Raw genomic sequence first — 23,532 nt, forward strand, 5'->3', positions numbered from 1 at the left:
CCTTCTCCACGCCATCTCCATCCAGCGTGGTGGCCGTCTCGTCACAGCACACTGGGTGCTGTTTTTGTTTTATTTGTGTATTTTTGCTTGGAAACACCACTCCATTTTGGGCAAAGCCCACGTGCAGTCGTCAGGATCTTCTAAGTGTAGGATTACGCCGCTAAAAGACAATTACCAGTAGCGAAGCAAAGCTACACACACTTTAGAGAGCGTCCATTAACTAATTTGTACACAATTATACAGTTTTACAGTCACGTAAATGATCTTTGTGAAATATAAGCGTGTGTGTGTGTTTATAAAGATACACAAGGTGCTATTGACATGAAATCTTCACCAGATGTTGGAACAGCTCAAGTAATCCATGCATACAAAGAAAGTAGAACAAATAAGATCAGAAATAAAGATGTCATAATGTGAAATGACACTGGAAAAAAATATTGAACACATTTGAAAGGGAGGTGCAAAAAGGCATGGAAAGCCAAGAAAACACCTAAAATCTATAAATAATCAAACAGCAATCCAGCCCCTTGTTAGTGCAAATGAATATCAGCTGTGTCCTATCAGCAGTCTTAATTGATACCCAACAAAAAGGTCTCATTGCCAAGGTGTGAGTCAAGACACCTCTCATAAGTTAGAGCAGAGTGCTGTCTCAAGACCATCGCAAACTAATTGTTGCAAAACATAACGGTGGCATTGTTTGCAGGCGCATATCTAAGCTTCTGAATGTTCCAATGAGCACGGTTGGGGCCATAATACACAAGTGGAAAGCCAATCATACCACCATAAATTTGCCTCGATCAGGTGCTCCTCGCAAGATTTATGACAGAGAAATGCAAAGAATAATCAGAAGAGGTGTCGAAGAGCCAAGGACCACCTGTGGAGAGTTTAAAAAACACCTGGAATTAGCAGGTACCGTTGTCAAAGGTAAAACAGTGAGTAGTGCACTCTGCCGCCATGGCCTGCATGCACGCTCACCATGAAAGACCCCATTGCTGAAAAAAAGCATGTCAAAGCTTATTTATTTAATTTTGCTGAACAATATTTGGATAAGCCAGTTAAATGCTGGGAGACTATAGTCTGGTCTGATGAGAGCAAAATTGAACTGTTTGGATGCCACAATACACACCACGTTTGGAGGAGAAATGGCACTGCACATTACCCTAAAAACATCGTAGCGACAGTGACGTTTGGAGGTGGGTACATGATGGTGTGGGGCTGCTTTTGAGCAAATGGTACTGGTAAACTTCACATTGTTGAAGGAAGTTTGTCTGGGCAAATGTACCAAGACATTCTTGACAAAAATCTACTACCATCTACGAGGATGATTAAAATGGTACGGTGGACATTTCAGCAGGATAATGATTCAAAACATATTGCCAAGGAAACTCTCAATTGGTTTCAAAGAAAATGCAAACTCCACACAGGCGGGGCCGGGGATTGAACCCCGCTCCTCAGAACTGTGAGGCTGATGCTCTAACCAGTCGGCCACCATGCCGCACACGGTGTGTGTGTGTGTGTGTAATTCTGTAATCTATCCTTGAAATTCCAAATTATAATCTTATGATTCTATTAATTTTCCATTTCAGTGATTTTTATAGTTTGTATTAATCTTATATTACTTTTGACCTGGAAATCTAAAGCCACGAAAGAAACACGGCATCATTTTATTGTTTTCAACAGTATTTCAAAAATGGTTTGTGTTTATATTATTTTACTAAGGCCCTCATTTGTTAAAAAATAGTTTTATGTTCAAATCACACTCATTGTTCTCTTTCCTTAACCAAACCCCCATGTATGCTGATACTTAGTTATGCTGCTGTTGCATGAATGTTCAGTACAGGATTTTTGAAAAGAACAAAGCAAAATACCATATTTTCACGACCATAAGGCGCACTGTATTAAAAGGCGCAGTCTCAGTTAAGGGGTCTATTTCTGTATTTAACACATAACGCGCACCGCATTATTGGGCGCAGGCATGGTAAAATATACGTAGCATGCATGCACGCTAAAACAATGTTTTTAAAAAGGCAGCGGGAGCAAAACTGAGTTCGGTTGTAGTTTATTGAAGTATTTAACAATGTTACTCACGTTATTTTTTTTATCAATCCTCATCCTCAAATCCATCAAAGTCCTCATCTTCTGTATCCGAAATGAACAGCTGGGCAAGTTCTCAATCAAACACGCCATGTTCCCTCTCGTACTCGTCTGAGTCAGTCTCGTTGCCGTGCGGCTCCTCAGAAACGATGCCGGCTTTTACGAAAGCTCGAACAACAGTGCAAGCAGACACGTTAGCCCAAGCATCCACAATCCATTCACAAATTGTGGCGTAACTCGCCTGGCGCTGCCTCCTAGTCTTAGTAAAGCTATGTTCGCCATCCATGGCTCCCACGCCGCTCACTTCACTTTGAACGGCCTGTTTACACGGATGTCCAACGCTTCGTCAAGCTTCCCGGAATGATGGCAAGCTTCCTCACTTGCTGCACATGGCAGAGTTATTGCACTCAGTCGAATGGTGACTTGAGACGCTTCTCCCAGCTGTTCTTTGCTCATTAATCCATTGCTCGAGTTGGTCTTCCAACTCGGGCCACCTCGCCTTGTTTGTGTTTTGTTTTTCTTTTTTTCCACGGAAACTCAGCTTCGTTTTCTTGACTTGGCGAAGCTCGTTTTCCTGCTTCCTCCACTTGCGAACCATGGATTCGTTGATCTTGAATTCTCTCGCGGCTGCTCGATTCCCATGTTCCTCCGCGTAACTGATAGCTTGCAGTTTAAACTGTGCTTCGTAAGCTTGTCTCTTCTATGTGCCATTTTCGGGGTCCTTAGCCAAACTGATGTTTTGCACAATGCACACCCCGGCGCTATATACCTACTGGGGGCGTGGCTTTAGCGGCCTCCTTCACGCACCCTTCCCCCTTTACGTCCGCATCGTGTCCTCAGCCATGTCCGCTTTTCCTCTGTATAAGCAGCGTGTCTGCAGGAAATGCTCCCAGTCAGTCAAGCGGAGTGCTCATCATTTATAGATTTTGGAACTCAGTGCACACATAAGGCGTGCCGCATTATAAGGCGCCCCGTCCATTTTGGAGAAAATGTAAGACTTTTAAGTCCGCCTTATGGTCGTGAAAATACGGTACATGTAAACGCATGTCTGTTATACTTTGCTTTTATTTAAACGTTTCCATTATCTTTCAAAATACTACAAAATAAATTAACCTGTTTATTCAGCCACTGCTTTATGCAGACACAATTTATATTCACAATAAAATATTTTGCAGAGATAACTTTTGTCTTAATCTTTATTTCATATGAAGCTACGGTATGCCAATTACGTAAGACTACATAATGCATGGTCCAGTGCAACCAATGAAAAGGATAGTGTGGAGAGCCCTTTTTGATTTTACATTTTATCTTAATTTCTTTGGCTTTTTTAAGTGATTGTATTTTTTAATTGAATTGTATCAAATTAATCAATAAAATATATTTTTTCAGTGCTTGCTTCACCCCTGTCACCAGGTTTGTTTATAAGCACTTTAAAAAATTTGATTTCACATATGTTTACATGGTATCAAAAATAAATATTTCAAAGTAGTAAATATTTACTCGTGTATTGCTACTTAAGTAATATTGGAACATTTAAATCAATATAAAATCGAATTGGAACCTATAGCATCACAATCGAATCCTGAGGTTCTTAATAATGCCTTGAGCTAATTTGTGTGAAGTTAAATAGCGTGCATTTACGCTTCTGTAAAACTAGCCAAAACACTCTAATTTGACAGAGTTTTAATTTGGACGATTATCTGCTGAAAAAGGCAGATGCCGATATGTGCCAAAATACCAAATATTGGTCCGGTCGATAATGTCTGTCATTATTATACATTAATATAATTCATATTTATAATAGAAGATAACCTTTATTAGTCACACAATGGGGATATTTGCACAGTTTCTGCAGCAATAGTGGATACAGGAAATAGAAAATTAGCATGCAATCGAAGACATTTGCCTGCAAATGCATACGCCATTACAAAGTTGGTTTTCCTTGCGCATTCACAGCAGAGTCCTTTGCTGAAGGCGACGGCGATGCGATGCTAGAGGAAGACGAAGGCAGAGATTCGGGCGGCTACTACGAGGAAGAGGAGGCCGAGCCCGACGGAGAATGCGAGCCGTACGAGAGTCAGCCGGCGTCAGATTCTGGCCACAGCGTGCCAGACTTCAGTGCTGACGCTAGCCTTCACCAAACCGCCGCCATTGCAGAGGCAGTCGTCAAACTTGAACCAGACGAGGAGGAAAATGTTGCTGTCAAACAAGGTGCATGAAGTCAAATTAAATTTAATTTAACATTGTGAAGAGAGTCAGATTCTGGGAAAAAGTGTTAACAGCAGTGTTTTTTTTAAGGTGAAGTTTAGTTATTAATCAGACGCTGAGCTTAGTGGAAGACAATCAGGTCGGGATGGGCGAACTGTTTTTTGCCAACAATACCGATAACTGCTTCTCCAAGCTGATACCAGTTACCGCCGATCAGGGTTCTCTAACAATTTCCAGTTTAAAGACCCCCAAACTGATGGAAAGCTGGAGCGGGGACCCCCTACCTATGCATATCGTATATAATTTAATTTTATTTTTTTAATCAAAATTGTTGTATAATGGATTGCCTTTTTATTCGTATAAAATATAATTAAAATAAAAAAATTATTAAAAATTGTATTATACTAATATAATTTAGCCAGCACGGTGGACGACTGCCTCAAAGTTCTGGGGACCGGGGTTCAAATTCCGGCCCCGCCTGTGTGGAGTTTGCATGTTCTCCCCGTGACTGGGTGGGTTTTCTCCTGGCACTCCGGTTTTCTCCCACATCCCAAAAACATGCGTGGTAGTTTGATTGAAGACTCTAAATTGCCCGTAGGTGTCAATGTGAGTGCGAATGGTTGTTTTGTGTGCCCTCAAGAAACGTTAGTGCTGTTGCCTGCTTTCAAGCCGTATTGTAAGAACGTGAACATACCTCAGTCTTGAATGGAAAGCGCACTCCTGAGCACCGGTGACGACACCACAGTTTCCTCTTTTTGTTCTTTTTCTCCCCCCCAACACAAAATAAATTGCACGATCCATTATCGTGTTGACCGTTGACACGTTTGTCGCCCTGCTTGATTTGACAAGATAAAGCCCAGTAATCGTAAAAGACGGGACACAGTGGTGTCGTAATAAATGTTGCGCAGTATTTGGCAGTAGCTTACCAAGATATGGCAAGATTTTATGGCAGAGTCTGACATTGCCGTCGTGATTGTTATCTTGTAGTCCGATCCAGGCATAAGTCTCTCAGTTGAGATGTATAACTTCAACATAATTCCTTTGAGACAGTTACTACTATTAGCCAGGGCTTTGATGCCGCTTGTCTCATAATGGCGAGCTTCAAAGAGCACACAAAAAAATTGACTCATGGAATTTCAATTTCTGCATTAGAAACATAGACATAGACTATAGACAGGCCAATGATGCTCATGTTCATTGTCCTTCATTATAGAAATAAAAGAGGAGATTAAAATTGAGGACGCCCCAGAGGCGGCCGGCGACGCTGGGCGAGTGGCCTGCGGAGCAGAGCCGAAACGCGGACAAGAAGGCGGGAGTCTGGGAGAACAGATGAAGGTGGAGTCTGAAAGAAGCGGACACCATGGCCGAAAGCGACCTCATGAAGGAGAGCAGGGGCTACAACTACTATGAGCATCGTGAGGAGAAGAGGTATTCATTCATAAGTTGTCCAAAATTTTATGTCTGAAGAGGAAGCTTGATGGTCAGTTCTTTCAGCCAGTAGAGGCCCTCAGTAAAAACCTGCAATGTATAGAGACCATATAAAAACATACTTGTTAATAGAGCGGTGCCTTGAATTATGAGTTATATTCAATCCATGACCACCCCCTTAACTCAAAACACTCACGTTTCAAATCATCTATCCCCATTACATTAATGCATGGCTTGAAAGTACTCCGGCGTTGTGCCGGAAATCCGACGTATGAATGTTTTGTCAAGCCTCGCCGGAGTGTGTGTGTGTGTGTGTGTGTGTGTGTGTGTGTAAGTAAGTAAGTAAGTAAGTAAGTAAGTTAAATAAATAGCTCAGGGGACATGCATACAAGCTCGGCAGATAGATGTGCACTGTAAAAATGTCTACCATACAGTTTGTAATTGTATGGCTATCTTATATTTTCCTCTCGCCACCATTTACTTGCGTTTTTCCTCTGAAGGGGGGAGGTGGCTCTGCTCACTGTGTCCACATGAACTCAAGTATTGTACTAAGTTTTGATGAAGGGTTAGTACTGTTTGTCATTTAGGCCAAATTTGTCATGCTTTTTAAATATTGTCAGTTATCTGACAGCTTAACTAATTTAGTGCCTAACACGTATTAATACCTAGTTTCCGTTTCTTCTTTTGTTGCATTTAGGGCACTTAAATATTTTGAAAGGCCTATAAACACACAAAACAATACAAACTGATTTAAACACATATAGAGTAATATATTGAGAGAGCAATGGTTAACACAAAAACACTGGGCAAACTGCATAAAAATAAATATATAAATGCTGCTTCACCATGTTTGCTTTGGACTCTATGCTCCACTATTTGACCTGAGTCTGTCGATCTCAGAGCCCTACTGGGTTTATATTTCATTAGTATTAGCATAAAGGCCTCTCTATACTCCCGCGGCCAACAACGCCCGCATTTCATCGTGACCGACGAATTGCCCCGCCCGGCCCCTATGCGCAGCTTGATAGGCACACGGCAAAAATAGTTGCTGCGCGTCGAACGCCGCGGGGATAACTCGCCGTGCCCCTTGGTTCTACATACCATCTATGCCGCAACCTTCTCGATCGATTTTGCAGCATAATTAAATGTATCATCTAAGTACATTTGTTCTCGCAGACACTGTTCCATGGTCGCCATTGTTGTTGCTTTGTTCCTTGTTACTGAAAGGAAAGTAAAAACGGCTACCCGAAATGACCAAAAGAAATGCAGAGGAAACTCCAACCTGTTGTGTCTTAGCCAGTACCACCCTGTAGCGACACCCCCAACTTGGAAGTGAACTGCAGTACATTTTCAAAACTGCGCACATGGGTTGCGCTCGAGTATAAAGGCAAACTACGTGAGGGACAGTCGCAGTGATGTCAGCGCGGTTGCCGACTGCGAGAGTATAAAGAAGCCTTAACTCTGCACACAGCAGTGGACCCATAGATTTCTGTGCTCTTCACAGACTGTCCATACCGAACACCATGTTTAGACATAAGGGTGTCCACGTGTGCACGGGACACCCTAGGCCGCGAGTTTGATGACAGACTTTGTGGTCATGTCATCTGACTTGTGGCTGCATGTCTTGGACACGCAGGTGAAAAGAGGGGCAGAGCTATCAACCGATCACCACCTGGTGGTGAGTTGGCGCAGATGTTGGGGGAAGATGCCGGTCTGACCAGGTAGACCCAAACGTATTGTGAGGGTCTGCTGGGAATGTTTTGCAGAGTCCCCTGTCAGGAGTTTGAACTGCGCTGGAGCGGTAAGAGATGCCGTCAAGTCCTATCCGAGCCTTTTCTTTGGTGATTGCTGAGGCAAAAACCGACGTACATACCGTCGGAGCAGTTCGGTGAGGCCATGGAAAACAACTTCCGGACGGCTTAGAGGGAATTCTGGTCCGTCAAGCAGTGCACCATCAACACTGTGTATAGTGGAGATGGGGCGCTGCTGACCTCAGCTTGGGACCTTGAGAGCTGTTGGGCTCCGCAGATACTAAGGCCTCCTCAATTCTCCCAGCATGCCTTCCAGAAGGAAGCAGAGTGGGGACTCTGAGGTGGGTTCCCCAATCTAAGGGGTTGAAGTCACCGAGGTGGTTAAAAAGCTCCTTGGTGGGAGGGCCCCAGGGTGGGTAAGATGCGCCCGGAGTTCCTTAAAAGCTGTGAGTGTTGTGGGGCTATCCTGGTTGACACGCCTCTGCAACATTGCGTGGAGATCGGGGACAGTGACTCTGGATTGGCAGACCGGGGTGGTGGTCCCCCTTTTTAAGAAAGGGGACCTGATGGTGTGTTCCAACTACAGGGGGATCACACTCCTCAGCATTCCCTGGAAAGGTCTATTCGGGGAAGGTGGAGAGGAGGGTCCATCAGGAAGTCTAATCTCAGATTCAGGAGGAGGAGTGTGGTTGTTGTCCTGGCTGTGGAACAGTGGACCAGCTCTACACCCTCAGCAGAATCCTCGAGCGTGCATGGGAGGTCTCCCAACCAGTCTACATGTTTTGTGGACTTGGTGAATGCATTCGACTTGGGTCCTTGTCACCTATGGGGTGAGTAGGGAGTAACGGACCTCCTGAGAAGGGCTGTTTGGTCCCTGTATGACCGTGTCAGAGTTTGGTCCGCATTGCTAGCAGTAAGTCGAATACGTTTCCAGTGGGGGTTGGACTCCACCAAGGCTGCCCATTGTCGCTGATTCTCGGCGAATTATGCCATTAAAGCCGATCAGCATAAAATGCTAATTATAGATCAGATTGCTGTAAAGTCTATTTTTTGAAGATGTGGTTTTGATGGCTACATCAAGCCGCGATCTTCAGCTCTCACTGGAGTGGTTTGCAGCAGAGTGTGAAGCAGCTGGGACGAGAATAAGCACTTCCAAATCTGTGACCATGGTCCTTAGTCTGAAAAGGGTGGGGGTGCCCTCTCCGGGTCAGGGAAGAGATCCTGCCCCAAGAGGAGGAGTGTCTGCAGTGATGTGTACTCCGTATCGGTCTGTGGTGGTGAAGGAGCTGAGCCAAAAGGCAAATATTTAAATTTACCGGTGGATTGTGACCAAAAGATTAACATGGCTGATACAAGCAGCCGAAATGAGTTTCCTCCTCAGGATTTCTGGGCTCTCCCTTAGAGAGCTCTGTCATCTGGAAGGCGCTCAGTCGAGCCGCTGCTCCTCCGCATATAGAGGAGCCATATGAGGTGGCTTCGCTATCTGGTTAGGGCGTCCCCTCTGGACGCCTCCCTAGTAAGGTGTTTGAGCACGTCCCACCAGGATGAGACTCTGGGGATGACCCAGGACACGTTGGAGAGAGTGTCCCCCGGCTGCCCTAGGGAACACCTTGGGATCCCCCCGGAGAAGCTGCACGAAGTGACTGGGGAGGGTGAAGTCTGCGCTTCTCTGCTTAAGCTGGGGCCCCCGGCAACCTGACCTCTGATAAGCAGAAGTAAATGGATGGATGAAAGGACATTTGTATGGTCTTGTTTGGTTGGTCCAATCGCCTATTGAAAAGCTATTTGACCAACATTTTTTATTTTATGATTTTTTTTTTAAATTATAAAATATTACTTTAAGCGCTATGCGATATTTACGCAGCAACCATTTTGTGCACTTTTCTGCACTGCCAATTTGAAATAGTCCTGTTTTTGAATAATGGAATGAAAATGGGGAGTTTTTTAATCTGATTCATTGATTAATTGAAAAACTAATCATCAAATTAATCGATTAGTAAAATAATCGTTAATTGCAGCCCTAAAAAGAGTACTAATGTATTAAAGTATTGAGTATTGTCCTTTATAAGAACATGCAGTAATTAGTATAATTTCAAGAATTAAACAGTTTTTGCATCATGATTAGGGATCTCCGATAACCACTTTTTGTCAGACCGATACCAGTATGAGTATTCACTCTTGAGTACTTGGGTACACCTATATGATACTGAGTACCGATACCACTCGTACAAGCCCCAATTCCATTGAAGTTGGGAGTTTCTGTAAAATGTAAATAAAAACAGAATATGATGGTTATCAAATCCTTTTCAATCTATGTTCAACTGAATATACTAAAAATAATTTGTTCAAACTTTTTTTTTGAAAATATTCACTCATTCTGAGTTTGATGCCTGCAACACATCTTCGAAAAGCTGGGACAGAGGCATGTTTACCACTGTGTTACATCACCTTTCCTTTTAACAACACCGTAAACATTTGGGAACTGAGGACACCAGGGCTTTACCGATTTATTCATTATAGGGATGGATCGGTTTAAATCCCTACGATCCGACTGGATCGATCTGTTCTCACCAAGTTAGCCTTCTGGGCGAGAATATATCGACTTAAATCGTTGAATAGGTAATCAATCAATTGTATCGATACTAGGCAATAACGCATTGGATTTACGCAGGGCAATCTTTATATGGATGTTTTTAACACTTGAAGATAAAGATGTTAAGTGTTAGTCAAGTAAGTTTTTCTGTCTGTGTTGTCGCAGGGGATCATGGGAGGTCTCAAACAATGTAATTTCTGGCGCTATTGAGTGGGCCGATCTAAATAGCAAAGCATATTTCCTACTATGCACAGAGCAAGAAAGGAGCACAGCGCAAAACAAACGTGAATGTCCCACAAATCTTAAATCATAAGTATCGACTATTTTAGTTTTGCAGTAATCAAAAACAATCGAGGAGGTAACACGATGGACATGCTTAAATCTGTTTGCTGACCGCGGTTGTCTACAAGTTGGGGTATGCAAGTAATATGGAACTTGAAGCCACTAAATTGATGTGCAATCACTGGGAACAAAGAAGCAAGCGAGGCAAACGTCAATTCGTGAGACATTTCAACCGGGTTCTTCTCATCACTGCACGTGCTAAAAAATTGATGAACACGCTTGAGCCAAGGTACACAATTCCCCCATGGACATATTGCAACACAACCGATGCACAACAGCTACTCAGAGCTACGTAAATCTACTAGATTTTTTTAATGTCCATAATTAATTTTAGATAATACATTTACAGGAAACAAAAGGAATTTAGGAGATTTCACCTGCACTGTCCAGTATCTAGGTAATGATTACAGTCACACTGACTGAATTTTTGGGTAAAAAGTCACTGAATCGATTTCATATTGTTCTAGATGAACCAATATTGTCATTGAATCGAATCGGCAACCACAAATCATGATACAAATCGAATTGTTTTTAAAACAAATCGTGAGACCTCCCTGCCAGAGGACACTAATTGTTGAAGCATTGTAGGTGGAATTCTTTCCCATGTCCCAACTTTTTGGAAATGCGTTGCAGGCATCAAATTCAAAATGAGAGAATATTTGCAAACAAGCAACGTTCATCAGTTTGAACATTAAATATCTTGTTTTTGTGATGTATTCAATTTAATGTAGGTTGAAGGATTTGCAAAGTTTTGGTTTCTACATTTTACAGAATGTCCCAACTTCATTGGAATTGGGTTTTGTATCTTCTGATTATATTGCAGCTCACCTACCATGACTTGCTATTTCCTGGATTTTTTATGAAACATGTCGTCTTCTCTATCGTGAAAATCCCATCAATATCGCGGGAATCTATGGTTTATAGCAGCCATTTTTGTGAGTTTTAACAACTTTTTACATTAACATTAGAACCAAATAGTCATTAAAATCCAATAAAAAGTCAGAATGCATATAATATGAACATTTAAGTACCATATTTTCACGACCATAGGACGCACCGTATTAAAAGGTGCAGTCTCAGTTACGGGGTCTATTTCTGTATTTAACACATACGTAAGGCGCACCGCACCGTATTATTGGGCGCAGGCATGGTAAAACATATGCTATCTTAAAACATACGGTAGCATGCATGCACGCTAAAACAATGTTTTTAAAAAGGCAGCGGGAGCAAAACTGCGTTTGGTTGTACTTTATTGAAGTATTTAACAATGTACTCGCGTTATTTTTTTATCAATCCTCATCCTCAAATCCATCAAAGTCCTCATCTTCTGTATCCGAAATTAACAGATTGGCAAGTTCTCAATCAAACACGCCAGGGGCGAGTCAGTCTCGTTGCCGTGTGGCTCCTCAGAAGTGATGCCGGCTTTTACGAAAGCTCGAACAACAGTGCAAGCAGACATATTAGCCCAAGCATCCACAATCCATTCACAAATTGTGGCGTAACTCGCCCGGTGCTGCCTCCTAGTCTTAGTAAAGCTATGTTCGCCATCCATGGCTCCCACGCCGCTCACTTCACTTTGAACGCCCTGTTTATACCGATGCCCAGCGGTTGGAGTTCATTAATCCATTGCTCGAGGTGGTCTTCCAACTCGGGCTACCTCGCCTTGTTTCTGCGTTTTGTTTTTATTTTTTTCCGCAGAAACTCAAGCTTCGTCTTCTTGACTTGGCGAAGCTCGTTTTCCTGCTTCCTCCACTTGGATTCGTTGATCTTGAATTCTCTTGCGGCTGCTTGCTGGTTGCATTCCTTAACCGAAGAGCATTGACGTCCATATTATTGGGAAGCTTTTATTTTGAAGGTGGCTATCGCCGCGAGTTGCCGACTTGTTACCGTAATGCCTAGTATGAACAAAATTAGGGGCGGCTGGCTTGGCCGGCGCTATGTACCTACTGGGGGCCTATCGCGCCCTCCTTCACGCGCACCCTTCCCCTTTTACATCCGCATGCTATCCTCAGCCACGTCCGCTTTACCGCTGTATAAGCAGCGTGTCGGAAGGAAATGCTCCCAGTCAGTCAAGCGGAGCGCTCATCACACAACATTTATAGATTTTGGAACTCTGTGCACACACAAGGCGTGCCACATTATAAGGTGCCCCGTCCATTTTGGATAAAAAATTACTTTTAAGTGCGCCTTATGGTCGTGAAAATACGGTAGTCTCGTGGGATTTTCATCCTCTTGGGCTCTGATTGGAGATATATCGGACAGAACAGCTGGCGGCATCATCACTTTTTGTTTCGTTTTAAGCCCTACGATGGCCCACAAGCATCCTGCACCTTCGAAGGCTTGTGGTAGTGTGCCTAAGCGCCACAGGAAGATGCTGACCATTCAGGAGAAGATAAAACTCCTGGATATCCTTCAGGAAGGATGGAGTTATGCCGCCGTAGCCCGCCATTTCAGTTTAAACGAATCAACGATACGCTACATAAAAAAAGATGAAAAGAAAATAAGAACCACCGCATCAGTTTCCTATAACCTATCAGCAAAAAGAGTGGTAACCTCTCAAAACAAAGTAATTATTCGGCTGGAATCTGCGTTGGCCCTCTGGATCACTGACTGCAGGAAAAAAAATGTTAATTTGGACATGAACATCGGAGAGAAAGCGCGGCAGCTTTATGCCATCTTTGCAGGAGATGCGGATGACCTTGACGGATGCAAAGAACCTCAAGCTGGACCGTCAAAGGAATCTAAAGCCAGCCCCACTGAATTTTATGCCAGTAAGGGTTGGTTTGTTAGATTTACAAAACGCTTCAATCTCAAGAACCTTTCCCTGCATGGTGAAGCTGCCGAATCTGTGGTTCAGGAAGCAGACGAGTACACAGAGACTTTCAAGACAATTGTCGAAGGAGGTGGTTACAAGCCAGAACAAGTCTTCAACATGGATGAAACAGGCTTGTATTGGAAGAGGATGCCTTCTCGTACTTTCGTCATGAATGAGGAAGCCCGAGCCTCCGGATTCAAAGCTCACAAAGACAGATTGTGTCTGATAATATGCGGCAATGCTGCTGGCCACATGATAAAGCCAGCACTAATTTATAAGTCCAAGAACCCAAGGGCACTGAAGAATAAAACCAAAAACCTGCTCCCAGTTTATTGGATGCATAACCCCAAGACTTTCATTTCTAAAGTCCTCACTTCTAAATGGTTCCACCAATGCTTCATTCCGGCAGTGAAGTTGTACTTCGCTGACCTTGGGCTACAGTTCAAGGTGCTGTTGCTGATAGACAACGCAGAGGGCCATGCGCTGGACCTATCCTACGAAGGTGTGCGGATAGAGTTCCTCCCGCTACACACATCATCATTGATTCAGCCAATAGCTCAAGGTGTCATGCGTGTATTCAAGGCTGTGTACACGCGCAACATCCTAGACCACCTCGTGGAAGCAATGGATTCTGATGAAAATGTTACGCTTAAGGCATGCTGGTGTGATTACACAATTGCTTCGTGTCTTCAAAATATCCAAAAGTCTGTGAAGGAGATAAAGAGGGAAACATTAAATGCTTGTTGGAAAAAGCTGTGGCCAAAATGTGTCCAGGACTACGAAGGTTTCTCTCCTGAAGAGATTTTTAATTTGGCAGTAGATGAGTCGGTGAAACTGGCTAAGCTGCTAGGAGGAGAAGGCTTCGATGACATGATGCATAAGGACATCAATGACCTCATCAATACACACTCAAGTCCACTAACAGACGAAGACTTGATGGAACTCACAAATGGTGCAAGTGAGGAGGAAAAAGAGGATCCAGATGAGGAAGACGACTGCGGCCTATCACTTGAACGGCTGACAACAATTGTGAGAGTGGCCGAACAACTGCAGAGAATGGCACAAGATTGGGATCCCCAAATGTCCCGGGCGTTACAGTTTCAAAACACCATTGATGGCGCTATTAACGTCTATAGAAACCTTGCAAAGAATGCTGGCAACTGCCTGTAACAATGTTCATTATTCGAAGAAAGACAAAAGACACGTTGACACATTTAGCAGAAATTTAAATCCAGTAGCAACAAGATACCCCTCCTGAAGAAGTGCCTTACAAAGAACTGTGAAGATACTGAGCTGTACAGTATGTACTCCTCGTCGTCATCGCCTTAAGTCACTGAACAGCTTATTCATCTTCATTGAAGTTATGGAGTGTTTTTTTTTTTTAATTGCACTTGTGTCCCTCAAGGGGAAATTGAACTATGTTATGAATCACTTTTGTTTGGGGGGGGGGGGCATTTTCCCCCCCACAAAAGTTAGATTTCAGATTTTAATCGATCACAAATTTAAAAAAAAAATAAGTAAAATGGCATTATTCAAGTACATTTTGCTTTTTGCGCATTAGACATGATAAATTACGGTAATACAGAGCAGCCAAATGTTACGGAACGTCCATATTTTGTTACGGAAATCACTGGATGCTGACTCGTTAAAGCTGCTTGGGGGCACGCTAATTTATTATTTCGCCCCCGGCTTTTAAGCCGCGGAGGCAAAGGTTCTTTGCGTCTAGTGTCAACGCATTGTAAGTACCTAATCATCGCCTCCATGGTAGCGAATGAAATACACTTCTTACCATGCTGGGTAGGAACATACGGAAAAGCATGACGCTAAGCTATCATGTCATGTAGTGTCAAAACATCGCAATAAGTTTGATTGGGTGATACAGTACAGGGTGCGCGTGAAAGAGGACGCTAAAGGCATGCCCCCAGTAGGTATATAGTGCCGTATGTGCATTGTGCAAAACATCGGTTTGGCTAAGGAACCCTGAAAATGGCATCTACGAAGAGAGACGCTTACGAAGCACAGTTTAAACTACAAGCTATCAGTTAAGACGCTGCCTAAAGAAAAGTTTCCAGCCGAAGTTATCGTTAAGGCCAATCAAAAGGGCTGGATGGACGAGAAGAAAATGAGGGAGTGGCTGAGTGAGGTGTACGTAAAGAGACCGGATGTTTTTTTCCACGCGTCACCGTCCCTGTTGATCCGTGACTCCATGCGCGCCCATCTCTCAGCCGCTGTGAAAAACCGAGTGCAGCAAATGAACTCAGAGCTTGCCATCATTCCAGGAGGCTTGACGAAGGAACTCCAACCGCTGGACATCGGTGTAAACAGGGCGTTCAAAGTGAAGCTGCGAGTGGCGTGGGAGCGATGGATGACAGATGGCTTTACTAAGACTAGGAGGCAGCGCCGGGCGAGTTACGCCACCATATGTGAATGGATTGTGGATGCCTGGGCTAAGGTATCTGCTTTGACTGTTGTCCGAGCTTTCGCGAAAGCCGGCATCATTGCTGAGCAGCCCCCCGGCAACGAGACTGACTCAGACAATGACGAGAGGGAACCCGTCATGTTTGATGGAGAACTTGCCCGGCTGTTCATTTCGGATACAGAAGATGAGGACTTTGACAGATTTGTGGATGAGGATTGATCAAAAATAACGTGAGTATATTGTTAAATACTTCAATAAAGTACAACCAAACTCACTGTTTACATTGTTAAATACTTCAATAAAGTACAACCGAACTCAGTTTTGCTCCCACTGCCCTTTTTAAAAACCATGCTAACGTACGTTTTCGCGTGCATGCATGCTACAGTATGTTTTACCATGCCTGCGCCCAATAATACGGTGCACCTTAGGTATGCGTTAAATACAGAAATAGACCCCGTAACTGAGACTGCACCTTTTAATATGGTGCGCCTTATGGTCGCGAAAATATGGTAGGCTTTACATGTTCAGGATTTGGGGGGCCGATCAGCGAGTTTAAAAAAAAAAAGGTAACCGATCCAATCACAAAATGGAGCAATGGGTCTACTTAAATGACCTGTTCATTTACTGTATATACTTGTGTACTTAATTGCTCCAAAAATTATATTTACAAAAATTTATCTTTGTTCATCTATTTATGCCAGTGAGGCATAGTGACAGACAGAACAAATGAATTGTCTTCTATTAGATGGCAGGAAGTACATACAGTAATTAATGTATTCACTTTTTGTTTGTTGGTGTGCCGTGAGATTATTAAATTTTAAAATATGTTCCTTGGCTCCATAAAGGTTTGAAATCACTCCTCTAGTCAGGTCACGTATTCTAATCAGTCAGGTCAAACCAACATTACAACATGACAGAATTAATGGGTGTAACTTACTTTAATTAAATTACTTCACCCACACCGAAACTTTAGAGCATGATTCGACAGCACAAGGGGATGCTATTTTATCACGCTTCCAAGCCATGGAGGCGAAAGTTCTCGAGTCATCAATCATCGCCTCCATGGTAGCGAATAAACTACACTTCTTACACATATTTACGTTATCATGAAGGGAGGGCGAGGAGTGGGTAGGAAAAGACGTAAAATGTAAAATAATTTGCGGCCTCACAAGACACCTGAACCAAAAATGAATTAATACGTTACTGGAGATGTCATCTGAGAATGGGGTCAGTTTAAAAGTAGCCATCCATTTTCTGTACCGCTTATCCTCTCTTGGGTTGTGAGCACCCTAAACTGGTCGCCAGCCAATACAATCGCAGGGCACTTATACAGAACCATTCACACTCACATTCACACCTACGGGCAATTTAGAGTCTTCAACCTACCACGCATGTTTTGGGGATGTGGGAGGAAACTGGAGTACCCGGAGAAAACCCACGCAGGCACGGGGAGAACAAGTGAACTCCACACAGGCGGGGCCGGGATTTCAACCTGGGTCCTCAGAAGTGTGAAGCAGATGTGCTAACCAGTCGTTTAACGTGCCGCCAAAAAGTATATTATTATTAATAAAGATTTGTAAGATAAGATCACCTTTATTAGTCACACAATGGAGAAATGTAATCATTTCATGAGCAACAGTGAATATCGGAAATATAAATATATAATATAAATAGAATGCAAGGCATCTATACAAGTACATTCACAAAATAGAAATGTAGAACATGACGAGATGGAAAATTTATTTGAGTAAATTCAGTTACGACCTTGGTCATGGAACGAATTAAATTCGTAAGTCAATGTACCACTGCAATTCATCATCATCATTACTTGTAACTTTTTCTCCATTTATGGCTTTACAGTAAAACCTTTTATTTTTTCTCACAAAAATCAGATTTCAACCTTTACACCCCCTCCCTCCAATTAAAAACAAATGCCAAATTACATTATTCAAATCTAATTTTATATTGAATTTTATTTCCAACACAAAATTGATTTTCTTGACAGATGTGGAAATAAAAGTGCAAAAACATGGCGGGAATGTCCCTTTCAACACCATTAGGGCTGGGAAAACAAATCTGCCGAGTCGACCCAAAAAATTGGTTGAAGCAAAAATTTCTGCCTCAAAGCAATAAGAAATTATCATTAAAAGCAGATTTGCGCCACCAGGAACCAATTTGAACTGCCTGGAAACATGTTTGGTTACTGTCCATGTTTTCGCACAGACATTTGTTGCAGACTTCCCAAACATGGCCGCCACGTAGGCATGTCTAGAGCTGTGGACGTTAATGTACTTGTAAACGCACGCAACATCGTTACCTCCCCAACATGGCCGCCATGTAGGCACGAGAGTCAAGCTGTTACCGGGCTCTGACATATTTAGTCTTCATATCTATGGTTGGGAACTTGGGACCACTGCTGGAATACACTGCGTTAGACCGAGGATGTCCAACTTTTGGAATAATGATGAAAAAAAAGTGGTTACAATTACTGCAAATGCAGAGGTGGACTTTACACAGCTGCTTTGGAAAGACATTCACACGCGTTGGACGAGCTTCACGCCGTACTAAGGTAATGTCCCCCCCCCCCCCTACTTTTTAGTCAATGTAATGTAAAATAGCCTACAATCACTAGTTATAACTTAGACTGTATTGTAACCCTACCATCGCTAGTTAGAACGTACTGTTGTCTCGTTTGCCTACAGACAATTACGCATTGATATATGTGCAGAAAGTTGGTAGTAATAAGACAGTACAGTACTTCATTTCAACTCACATTTTGCACAACACATTTCATAGCATACACTCATTGCCAACGTATGCAGTTAAAGGATAGAAGTCCATACCTCAAAGAGAATTAAAAAAATAAATTCCTTGAGGCGAGGCGATTGCCTGGTGAGTCGATGCAATATCTATAGGCTAGTTGATTCTAAAAAGTTTATAGTGAGAGCCCTAAACAGTATCAATCCTTTGTTTTAGTAGACCTTTTGAAATGTTCAAAATTTTAAATAAATTAACACAAATATATTTGGGATTAATTTAGAACTATGCCCACTTTCAACAGACGGTTTTTAGCGCAGTACAGAAATCACCTGATATTGCTTCATTTTTGACTGATTTATTGCTGTTCTTTACTAGTACCGGTTTACCACGCAACCTCTAGTTTGCAGCCATTACAGTCGAAACAGAAATGCTTTGAACTACAAAAGCCGCGAAGATTTAAAATGTATATATATTTGGGGGAGGAGGGCGGTATAAACGACGAGACAAACTATTAATTTCCCGGCCCTAACCTCATACTGAGCTCAAAATGTTTCTCTCTCATTACATTCGTACAGTATTTTTGTTACCTTTTGTGCATGCAAGTTTTGTTTGCATTGTTCCATGTTGTTTAAAAGCTGTGTGGGAGGGATCAAACAATTGTTTTTTTGTTTTTTTTCCATGTGGTCTGTGTGATGGATATTCACTGATTTCAAGTGGGTCTGGAACAAACCCCCCGCGATAAATGGCCGTTCACATACTCAAAATGACCAACACAGCGCACCGCACTGGATATTTGTCTTGTTTTACTCTGCTGTCTGCAGCCATCTCAGCATTGTAAAAGAGGATCTGTTCTCAAATGCCTTACCTGGATGGGTAAAGGTTAAACAAATATATATACGCCAACAATTGCAAGTAGTACCATTACTCACCGTGAGAGCCAGCGTGGTGCCATCCAGACCGCCATGAAATACAGACTAGTCAATGAGAGGTTTAAAGGCTAGAGTGAGAGACGAGCTTAATCTTTAAGGAGGTGGGGGGGGAAACGTGGTCAACCAGGGCCAAGCGGTGAGAGTCAGCATAGCTCACGCTGCCTTTTACCACTGACAAATCCGGGTCAAAGGAATTCAGCGAACCTGACCCAGATTCCTCAGATGAGTGGTTACCATCTGGATCAACACAGAGCAGAGGAGCCTCATCTCTTGATGCTCAAGAAAGACATTAAGGTAAGCCATAACTTGCTAGCTAGCTAATTGTATTGCTTTGATAAGGAGGAAGAAGGGGTAATGGACCATATGCACAGTAACATATTAAGCAATTACGGTTAAAAAGGTTAGGTGGCATGAGTTACCACTGACCCGACCGTATGTTTAAAAATACTGTGACGCCATCTGACAGAAAAATAACGTTCGTTAAATGTGATAACGTGGAGTTATGTAATAGGTACATTCATTAGTTCCGTGCTGGTTTGTTTCAAGGTCGAAATTTTATTAAAAGTTTTTACTTTTTAAAGAAAAAGGGATAGCTCCTTCATCCAACACTGCGGTGTACCGCCCCTTATGTTCAGCAATTGAACTCGGCCTTTTATTTTTACACGTTTAACAGTGACCTGGTACTGCAAAGGAGATGGAAAGTTAACATTCACCGAGACAATTTCACCATCGCAGCAAGAGTCGTCGGTGGTCGAAGCTCCGTCTCCTTCCCCGCTCGGCGCTGCTCGGCTCCTGCTGGCCAAGCCAGTCATTCCCGTCACAAAGCTCCAGTCATGGGGCTCGAGAAACTCTCGAGTTGTGAGAACATTGATCCTGCCAGTAGTATATGCCTGTCATTTTGTTTTTTTTCCCTCATAAACCAAATTTCGTTGTATCTGCACCATACAATGGCAATAAAGGATTTCTATTCTATTTATGTTCAATCTTTATGTACAGCACTTTGTTACAGCTGTTGTTTTTCAATGTTCTACAGGTACATCTCAATAAATTATAATACTGTAGAAAAGTCAATTTCAGTACTCAAGCATTATATACATTCATTAAACCTTGGGAAAATACTTTTTAGAGGGCAAATTCCTGCCTACTTTCTACATTAAAAATAGTTTTCTTTCATTTGCTACACCATTTATTTTCTAGAGATGGTAAATTTGGAGTTTTGTTTGCTGTAACCTATCATAATTATACCTGTATACTAAAAAATGAAATTGATCGATAACTGAATGCGTGTACTGCATCTCCATAATGAGTTTCACTTTTTAATTGAACCGTAACCAAATTGATCTTTTGATACATTCAAATTAATTGAGATGTACCTGTATAAACAAATTTGAGTCGTGTCTTAAAAATTAAGCTCTGCATGTGTAAGTACATATGGAACTGAATGTACTGTGTTTAACCCAAACCCAGAAGTGCTGCGTGCATAGAGTCCATTGCATTGATTTGAGCCATCAAAACAATCACCCCTTCTCTCCTCCTTCAGTCATGTCAAATGAAAGCAATTTAGTCCCACACCAGTTCTAATGTGAACTATTCCATATTACAGATCGTGTACCCTGCAGGGATCGCTCTCCAGCTGGCAGTCTGAAGACGAAAGGTAAAAATAAGTATTTTTTTTCTCCACGTCACAGTGCAATAAGAAAAGAAAAAAGGTAATTTTATATATTTGTATAATTTGCAAGTCCTGCTTCAAGCAGAGATTCCACTCCCATTCCTGTTAGGAGTCATGAGGAAGGTAAAAAGTATTTCTCCACATCACACTGCATTAATTTTTTTAAAGGTATTTTTATGGTAATTGTTAAAATTTCTACAATTTACAGGTCAGGGATGGAGCAGAGATTATGTGGAAGATTGTGACTGGTATGAAGCTGACTGGCAACCAAATAAATTATGCTTTACTGCAACCCCTGGACCCCGGAGTGCTGCCGCAGAGATGGATTCCAAGCTGCCAGCTGACTTTCTGGAGCTCTTCTTAACTGACGAGCTGCTCCAACGTATTGCGGATCAGACCAACCTGTATGCGACTCAGTATTTTCAAGCACAGTCTAAGACTCTGCCACATAGCAGAGTACATGCGTGGAAACCGGTGTCAGTCCCAGAGCTGAAAACTTTCTTTGGACTCACTTTTCTCACCAGTTATGTCAAAAAGCCAAGCATTGGACTGTACTGGAGTGTGGATGAGGTAGACGCAACACCCCATTTCAGCCAGACCATGTCAAGGAACAGATTTCAGATTATCTGGCAGTTCCTTCATTACAACAATAACGCATCACAGGATGACGCTGACAAATTGTACAAAATCCGTCCAGTGTTTGAATACATTGTGGAAAAGTTCAAGGAGATGTATCAACCGGGGCAAAACATTTGCATTGATGAGGGTATGATGCTGTGGCGAGGGCGTGTATCGTTCAGAGTGTACAACCCAAAAAAGCCTGTGAAATATGGAATCAAATCCTACATACTTTGTGACTCTGCCACAGGGTACTGCTTCAATATGCAGCCTGATGTCGGGGAAGCTCGTACTACGTCGGAGATAGTGTTCTCTCTACTTGATCGTCTGGCCGGTCATGGTTATACACTGTATATGGACGATTCCTACAATTCTGTACCACTCTGTGAGCTTTTACTGGGAGCAGAAACCAACGTCTGTGGGACATTGAGGAAGAATAGGGGTGAACCTAAGATCTTTAGCGAGATGACAAAGTATGAGTTGGGGGCGGGGGGGAAAGTTGTGCGACACAATGAGAGAGTAATGGTCGTAGTCTGGCAGGACAAACAGTTGGTGAGGATGGTGACAACTTACCACCAAGATAGGATGCAGAAGGTTAAGGTGTTGCAGAAGGGACGCAAAGACAAGGGTTGTCAGTTCAAGCCAGAGTGTGTTGTTGCATATAACTCTTCCATGCATGGAGTGGATAGTTTGGACCAAAACATTGCATACTATCCTTTCATCCGAAGGTCACTGAATTGGTCCAAGAAGTTTGTAGCCTATCTGTTTCAACTGTGTATGTTTAACGCCTATGTCCTCTACAGAGCCAGAAACCCAGGGGAGTTGAAAACCCTCTTGGAGTTCATGCGCAGTGTAGTGAAGTCGTGGACTGTAAAGCGACATGTGGGGGTGCAGGTAAAAAAGGAGAAGGAAGTTGCAGTTCAAAAGGGTGAGGACTTGGAGGGAGGTCGGCGTTCTACAAGGGCACCATATAAAACTGACCCAGATAGCAGGCTAGATGGACAGCTTGGCAAACACAGACTCGAATACCTGATGCCGGTTGGCAAGAAGTTAAGACCAACAAGGGGTTGTAGGGTCTGCGCACGTAGGGGAAAGCGCAGCGATACTAGATTGTGGTGTGCTTCCTGTTGTGTGCCCTTGCATGCAGTAGAATGTTTCACAGATTACCACACTAAATTGAACTATTCTGTGTAGGGGTGAGAAAACACGCTTTTTAAAAAAAATAATAATAATAATAATTTAATATAGCTGTGACACAATACATATGGTAACTCTGATTTACTAAAAAGTTCATAATTTTTTTTGTGTAAATGTTTTGCATAGTTTTGTAAATAAATGTTGCCATCAAAAGCCCTTAGTGTTTTTTTTTGTTTTATAGAGGACACCAATGTTCAGATGTTTGAGGTGTCACAAATGCGAAAAATATTGGCGTCACTGTCCTGCTTGGGTGATTTCCTTCATGCAAATCAGTCTCCTTTCGGTGAAATTCGCTGTTCTGAACTCAAAATAGGCCATTTACATGAATCAAATAGATCTGAGTTTTTTTCTGAGGGTGGGGGGGGTAGCTGTGGTCACAGGGTATTTCGTACTCCTTGAACGCTGGCAGCAAGATCCATTCCACACATCCACCATCCACACACTGATGTAATTTCTGAATATTACTCCGGCAGACTAATGTGCGCGCACATCGGCCTGGGGTTCTCCCTGTGCGCTCGGGACCTGCTTTGGATAAGTCACAGGAGTTGGCAAGACCAGAAAAAAACACCTCCGCCACTTCTGTAGTTAAAAAGTAATGGTACCTTTACTCCGCTACAATGATCTAAATGTCGCTCTCTATTCAAATATTGCTTATCAAATTCAGTGCGCGAGACTACGACTTTGACTTCCACATTGTGCGCTGTTTTTA

The 23,532-nt window shown here is 42.7% G+C and overlaps 2 protein-coding genes across 2 annotated transcripts in view; both read left to right on the forward strand.

The window, feature by feature from the left end:
• The window catches only part of LOC133404744 (heterogeneous nuclear ribonucleoprotein U-like protein 1), a 64,414-nt gene that overhangs the window by 6,771 nt on the left and 34,111 nt on the right, over positions 1 to 23,532 (forward strand). Inside the window, 3 exon segments of the mRNA XM_061680944.1 lie at positions 4,051 to 4,305; positions 5,516 to 5,685; positions 5,687 to 5,730. Coding sequence (XP_061536928.1) covers positions 4,051 to 4,305; positions 5,516 to 5,685; positions 5,687 to 5,730 — 469 coding nt within the window.
• LOC133404747 (piggyBac transposable element-derived protein 4-like) lies at positions 16,122 to 22,976 on the forward strand. The gene is made up of 4 exons (XM_061680952.1): positions 16,122 to 19,633; positions 20,943 to 20,993; positions 21,079 to 21,131; positions 21,217 to 22,976. Exon 4 carries the CDS (start codon positions 21,330 to 21,332, stop codon positions 22,818 to 22,820), a length of 1,491 nt encoding a protein of 496 aa, XP_061536936.1. The 5' UTR covers positions 16,122 to 19,633; positions 20,943 to 20,993; positions 21,079 to 21,131; positions 21,217 to 21,329; the 3' UTR covers positions 22,821 to 22,976.

The sequence above is a fragment of the Phycodurus eques genome, chromosome 7 (assembly GCF_024500275.1).
Source record: "Phycodurus eques isolate BA_2022a chromosome 7, UOR_Pequ_1.1, whole genome shotgun sequence".
In the NCBI taxonomy this organism is placed as follows: Eukaryota; Metazoa; Chordata; class Actinopteri; order Syngnathiformes; family Syngnathidae; genus Phycodurus; species Phycodurus eques.

Coding starts and splice junctions, on each gene's coding strand:
- LOC133404747 (XM_061680952.1), top strand. CDS start 21,330: ATGGATTCCAAGCTGCCAGCTGACTTTCTGGAGCTCTTCTTAACTGAC.